The sequence below is a fragment of the Cherax quadricarinatus genome, chromosome 91 (assembly GCF_038502225.1).
Source record: "Cherax quadricarinatus isolate ZL_2023a chromosome 91, ASM3850222v1, whole genome shotgun sequence".
In the NCBI taxonomy this organism is placed as follows: Eukaryota; Metazoa; Arthropoda; class Malacostraca; order Decapoda; family Parastacidae; genus Cherax; species Cherax quadricarinatus.
In genome coordinates this window covers 14,887,644-14,895,143 of record NC_091382.1, presented here as the reverse complement: position 1 = coordinate 14,895,143, position 7,500 = coordinate 14,887,644, and the positions used below count along the sequence as shown (strand labels likewise).

Sequence of the window (7,500 nt, the reverse complement as noted above, 5' to 3'; positions counted from 1 at the left end):
AGAAATAAAGTTTATTTCATCGTAATAAGAAGCTCGTCACGTAAAGATGTAGTTGTCAGAAAATATAGTTTTCCGCACCTCTTTGCTTCATCATATTTATTGACAATTTTTCCATTTAGATACACTAAAGATTTTACTGATTTTTTTTTGCACGAGAAAAGTACGAGAAGTGGACAATAGATTACCATGTGCCTATAGTCTGCCTTCATGGTGGGCGTCAGTGTGAGAGACAAGTAATGGAGGTTGTCTGGACGTGCAGCTTCCCACACTATATTTAGAGAGTCATCAGGTGTTGGATTCCTGTCATGAAATAAAGATGTGTGGTCTGGGTTAAACATACATTAGATACGTCTTGAAAACTGTCACTCTCCATGTGGTTATAATGGTAAAAAACATTTGATCCTAGGAGTTACAATTATTTTCTCTTCATACTGGTGAAACGAATATTTAATATATAAAAATGTTATTTAAGTAATTTTCTGAAGGAACTTACAAATAAAAATAAAAATCCCTTTAGGATAGAGGAAAGATACCAGAAAAAGGCTCTTGAAGCTACTTTACCCATCCTCGGATTAAAAATTTTTAACCTCACACATACTGTATGACTCTTGAAGGTTTAGCACGTCGCCATGAATTTGATAGTAAAATAATAATTGACCACATTACCCAGTAGCTGCAAAATTGGTCCAGAGTTTAAGCATAATGTGTCTCACTCTGAGGTCGTCTGGCCACTCCAGCGGCTTCCAGTGAGTCTTCTCGCCAGTGAACAAGTAGAACATATCATCCGCATGGGTCACCCCTGTACACAATAACATTCACTAAGCTTTATGTGTGTCACATGTAAATCTAGTGATGTCTTGTGAATATAATAATAATTAAAATAATTATAATAGCAATATGAAAACAGTGAATGATGGTGAATGATGGTGAAAGTTTTTCTTTTTCGGGCCACCCTGCCTTGGTGGGAATTGGCCAGTGTGATAATAATAAAAAAATTAAAAATATGAAAACAATTATAATACAAGTACTACTACCACTAATAATAATGTGATAATAATAATTTGTTATTATTATTATTATCATTACTATTATTACTATTGGTAGACAGCAACCACCCAGGGAGGTATTACCGTCCTGCCAAGTGAGTGTGAAACAGAAACCTATAACTGTTTTACATGATGGTAGGATTGTTGGTGTCTTTTTTGTCTCATAAACACGCTGGATAACAGGTATATCTTGCTACTTATACTTACACTTAGGTCACACTACACAGGCATGCACATGCATATATATACAAACACAAATTCAGGTTTTTCTTCTTTTTCCTGTTTCTTTTTCTTCTTTATTTCGTCTATTCTCCAGGAGGAAGTGGAAAAGAATCTTTCCTGTAAGCCATGTATATCGCATGAGGCAACTATGATGCCGTGAGCAATGGGCTAGTAACCCCTTCTAAAGAATATGCTAAAAAAAAAACTGGGATGCTTGAATGTGCTTGTATGTAGTGCCGCTGATAAGAAAGAGATGATTGCTGATGTTATGAATGAAAAGAAGTTTGATGTCCTGGCTCTAAGTGATACAAAGTTGAAGGGGGTAGGCGAGTTTCATTGAGGAGAAATATATGGGATTAATTAAATCAGGAGTATCTGAGAGAGTTAGAGCTAAGGAAGGTGTAGCAATAATGTTGAAGGATTAGTTATGAAAGGAGAAGAGGGAATATAAATGTATAAATTCACTGGTTATGTGGATTAAAATGAAGGTCGGATGCGAAAAGTTGGTCCTAATAAGTGTGTATATACCTGGAGAAGAGAGGAGTATAGAGAAGAGGAGAGATGTTAAGCGAGTATGTAAGAACTTTTGAATCAAGTGAGAGAGTAATTGTGGTATGCGGCCTAACTGCTAAAGTAGGAGAAACATTTAGAGAGGGTGTGGTAGGTAAGCTTGGGGTGCCAAGTGTAGGTGATAATGAGGGCTCTTTGAACTTTGTATAGAAAGAGGTTTGGTTAAAGATAAGGCATATTTAAAGAAAAGAAAGGGATAAATAAGTATACATGATATGATGTAAGGCATAATGGCAGTAGTTTGTTGGAGTACGCATTGGTAGATAAAAGACTGTTGAGTAGACTTCAGGATGTACATGTTTATAGAGGGGCCACAGATATATCAGATCACTTTTAGTTGTAGCTACACTGAGAGTAAGAGGTAAATGGGATACATGGAGAATAGAAGCAGCAAGTAAGCGGGAGGTGAAGGTTTATAAACTAAAGGACGAGGCAGTTAGGGGAAGATATAAACAACTATTAGAGGATAGATGGGCTAATGAGAGTATAGGCAATGGGGTCGAAGATGTATGGGGTAGGATTAGGAATGTAGTATTAGAGTGTTCAGCAGAAGTTTGTGGTTACAGGAAAGTGGGTAGGGGAGGGAAGAACAGTTATTGGTGGAATAATGATGTAAAGAGAGTAGTAAAGGAGAAAAAGCTAGTACATGAGAGGGTTTTACAAAGTACAAAGTACAAGTAATCCAAGGAGGGAAGAGAATATGGAGATAAAAGAGAGGTTAAGAGAGTGGTGAAGCAATTTATAAAGAGACAAAATGAGAGAGTGGGTGAGATGTTATCAACAAATTTTGTTGAAAATAAGATAAAGTTTTGGAGTGAGATTAGTAAGCTGAGGAAGCCAAGAGAACAAATGGATTTGAGAGTTAAAAGTTGGAGAGGTGGGTTATTAAATGGAGAGTTAGAGGTATCGGGAAGATGGAGGGAATATTTTGAGGAGTTGCTAAATGTTGATGAAGATAGGGAAGCTGTGATTTCGTGTATAGTGCATGGAGAAATAACATCTTGTAGGAGTGAGGAAGAGCCAGTTGTGAGTGTGGGGAAAGTTCGTGAGGCAGTGGGTAGAATGAAAGGGGATAAAACAGCTGGGATTGATGGGATAAAGATAGAAATATTAAAAGCAGGAGGGGATATAGTTTTGGAGTGGTCAGAGCTTTAATTTAATAAATATATGGAATAAGGTAAGGTGCCCAGGGATTAGCAGGGAGCATGCATAGTTGTTTTGTATAAAGGCAAAGGGGACAAAAAATAGTGTGAAAATTATAGGGGAATAAGTCTGTTGAGTATACCTGGTAAAGTGTATGGTAGAGTTTTTATTGAAAGAATTAAGAGAAAGACGGAGAATAGGATAGCAGATGAACAAGGAGGCTTTAGGAATGGTAGGGGGTGTGTAGACCAAGTGTTTACAGTGACACATATAGGTGAACAGTACTTAGATAAGGGTAAAGAGATTTTTGTGACACTTGTAGATTTGGAAATGGTGTATAAGAGAATGGATAGGGCGGCAATGTGTCAGATGTTTTAAATGTATGGAATAGGACGTAGGTTGCTGAAAACAGTGAAGAGTTATTACGAGGTTATTGAGGCTCAGGCTAGAGTATGTAGGAGAGAAGGTGATTATTTCCCAGTAAAAGTAAGCTTTGATAAGGATTTGTGACATCACCATGGTTGTTCAATATATTTGTAGATGGGATTGCAAGAGACGTGAATGCAAGGGTCTTGGCAAGAGGTGTGGAGTTAAAAGAAAAAGAATTAAACACAAAGCGGGAGTTGTCACAGTTGCTCTTTGCTGATGACACTGTGCTTTTTGGGAGATTCTGAAGAGAAGTTGCAGAGGTTGGTGGATGAATTTGATAGGGTATGTAACAGAAGAAATTAAAAGTGAATATAGGAATGAGTAAGGTGATGATAAAAAAAATAGGCGATGAAAGATTAGATATCAAATTGGAGGAAGAGAGTAAGGAGGAGGTGAATGTATACAGATATTTAGGAGTGAACGTGTCAGCAGACTGGTCTCTGAAGGATGAGGTGAATCACAGAACTGATGAGGGGAAAAAGATTAATGGTGCTCTAAGGAGCCTGTGGAGATAGAGAAGTTTGTCAATGGAAGCAAAGAGGGGAATGTTTAAGAGTTTAGTTTTACCGATGCTCTTATATGGGTGTGAAACATGGGTGATGAATGTTGCAACATGGAGAAGGCTGGAGGCAGTGAAGTCATATCTGAAGGCAGTGCGTGGTGTGAATATAATGCAGAAAATTCATAGTTTGGAAATTAGGAGGAGGTGCGGCATTACCAAAACTATTATCCAGGTGTCTGAGGAGAGCTTTTTGTGGTTCGAACATGCAGAGAGGATGAAACAAAATAGGATTACTTCGAGAGCGTATAAATCTGTAGTGGAAGGAAGGCGAGGTAGGGGTCGGCCTAGGAAAGGATGGAGGGAGGGGTAAAGGCGGTTTTGTGTGTGAGGGGCTTGGACTTCCAGCAAGCATGCGTGAGAGTGTTTGGTAAAGTGAATGGAGGCAAATAGTTATTAGAAGTTGACATGCTGTTGGGATGTGAGCAAGGAAACATTTATGAAAGGATTCAGGGAAACTGGCAGGTCGGGCTTGAGTCCTGGAGTTGGGAAGTACAGTGCCTGCACTCTCAATGAAAGGTATTAATGTTGCAATTTTATAACTGTAGTGTAAGTGCTCCTATGGCAAGACAGTGATGGAGTGAATGATGATGAAAGTTTTTCTTTTTCTGGCCACTTTGCCTTGGTGGGAGATGGCCGATGTGTTAATACAAAACAATAATAAAATAAAAAAAAATATTACTATTATTACAATAATAATTAAGCAATAAACAGCAACACTACTACTGCTGCTACTACTACTACTCATAATAATAATAATAATAATAATAATAATAATAATAATAATAATAATAATAATAATAATAATTTTAATAATAACAACAGTAATAATAATAGTAATAATAAATAATTCAAATAACTTCAGTGAAAAACACAATACACTGATGAGAAGCGATGGTTGTTTTTTTCAGAAACTGGATCTACCTTCCACTTCCTTGGATCATAATTGATTTTCTCTCATATATAAGTTTAGTTTGATCACACAGGTTAGCACTTCCCCATAATAAATTATTATTATTATTATTATTATTATTATTATTATTATTATTATTATTATTATTATTATTATTATTATTATTATTAATATTATTATTATTACTATTATTATTATTATTATTATTATTATTATTATTATTACTATTATTATTAGACCCAAATGGCTACATCAACAAGGTGACTTAACACTCACAGTGCCGACCAACGCTGACGTTTAAATGACTTGACAATGATCGTTGACCTTTATGGTTTAGTTCAAGTATAAATATTTTTTTATTAGGTCCCATATTTTTAGCATGGATAATGGCTGCTGTGTCTTGAGGTATGTTGTAGAGACGATCATTAAACATCTGATTAAGAAGGAAGAAATCACACTTCAGGGAACCATCCTACTAATAACATTCTTCTGAGAATGAATCATGTACCTGTTTGTTAATGAAATGATTCTCAAACACATTACACCTGAAATATATATTTCATACGTTGTATGACTATTGATTTTGTAATCAAAGTTAAATAAACTGCCTTAAATATTTAGTCATATTATATCAGTTTTTTAAGGCAGTGGGGGATATATAAACTTTTATATTACCAAATAAATTTTAAATCATTTAATGATGTTTGACGTCTGACAAATGTCTGTTTAAAAATATATTAAAAAAAATTTCACTTGGTAAATAAAAAATGATCGAGGGATAATTGCAAGCATTAATTAGAATTATCTCTTACCCGACAGATATTCTCTGCATCTTCCAAGTTAACTTTAACACCTCCAACATATTGATCAAAGATCTTGGTGGCAAGTTCCACAGGTTTAGTCTCATCTTCTAAGTGAAGTGACGCTGGACCAAACTTGGCGAAGTTGTTCAGAAAATTTGATTTTACAGACTCGAAGGCGTAGAATGCTACAAAAAATATTACAAAAACTACATTCTTGGGCATAAGAATGTAGATATACATTCTTATGCCCAAGAATATAGATATACACCATTTCCTTGTTAATTTAAATAGCTTAGCCCATTCTGTAAACTTTACTGTTGAGTTTGAGGAAAATAACTCATTGCCTTTTCTAAATGTTTTAATTATTATGGGTAACAATGACTTAAAATTTAAAATTTACAGAAAACCTACAAATAACTGTTTCTATGTCCACTGTTATTCTTCACATCAAGATAGAGTTAAATTGACGGTTTTCTCATCAATATTTTTGAGAACTACGCTTATTTGTAGTCCAGAGTTCATAGATGAGGAAATATCCAAAATTTATGAAATAGCTAATGATCTGAAATACCCAAGAAAGGTAATTGATAAATCTTTTAAAATTACTAAAAATATTTTTTACAACCCAAAAAGGGACATCCAACCTTATTCAACTAAAATTATGTTGGTTCTCCCTTACCATGAAAACTTGGTTGATATGCCTTCTCTTCTTTAGATTTTTAATATCAAAGTTGTATGTAAAAATCTTGATACAGTAAACAAATTTTTGATAAGGAATTCCCCCCAAAATGCTGACGGATATGTCTAAAAGATTCTTTGTAAAATTTGCTATAAAGTTTATTACGGTCAAACTGGCAAAAATCTTGAACTAAGATTAAAACAACATAAATATAGCATTAGAACTGGACAAGATTCCAATGCTCCATTTATTCATGTGAGAGATTTTAACCATCCAATTGATTTTCAAAAAGTTGAGAAAGTTGTATCAAGCAAGTCCATGGTCGACAGGAATATAATTGAATCTTGCTTCATAAAAAGCAGTTTTGACAATAATATGAATATTTCCTTTGGCTTATATAAATTAGATCCGATTATAATTCATAGAATTTGGGAAGAATTTAGTATTACATTGGACAAATAATAAATCTTAATTCTTGGGTAGAATAGTTTGTGGGTTGCGAGATGGACCTGTCTAGTTGTGCCATGTTCTCTTTCTTATGAGTCGCGCATCAGGTGTTGCTTTGTTGTGGGATATGATAGTGAGGTGTGGTCTAGACCCTTTATATGCCCTCCTCTAATGTATTACTCTTATTGTTCCTTGATAATGTGAGTAGTCAAGAAAATGCTTGGAATTTCATTAATCTTTCACAGTGGTTGTTTTGCATATATGTATGTATATGTATATATATATATATATATATATATATATATATATATATATATATATATATATATATATATATATATATATATATATATATATATATATATTTATATATATATATATACAGTGTTTGTGTATATTTCGCATGCTCTCGCGAATTCCTTGCATATATATATATATATATATATATATATATATATATATATATATATATATATATATATAATATATATATATATATATATATATATATATATATATATATATATATATATATATATATATATATATATATATATATATATATATATATATATATATATATATATATATATATATATATATATATATATATATATATATATATATGTATATATATATATATATATATATATATATATATATATATATATATATATATATATATATAT

At 33.2% G+C, this 7,500-nt stretch overlaps 1 protein-coding gene across 1 annotated transcript in view; it reads right to left on the bottom strand.

Annotated features, from left to right (window-relative positions):
* The window catches only part of LOC128688235 (carboxylic ester hydrolase-like), a 303,519-nt gene that overhangs the window by 6,992 nt on the left and 289,027 nt on the right, over positions 1–7,500 (bottom strand). The window contains exons 8-11 of the mRNA XM_070104403.1: positions 5,695–5,870; positions 5,159–5,315; positions 667–799; positions 186–300 (exon numbers count right to left, since the gene is read on the bottom strand). Coding sequence (XP_069960504.1) covers positions 186–300; positions 667–799; positions 5,159–5,315; positions 5,695–5,870 — 581 coding nt within the window. The remainder of the gene's footprint in view (positions 1–185; positions 301–666; positions 800–5,158; positions 5,316–5,694; positions 5,871–7,500) is intronic.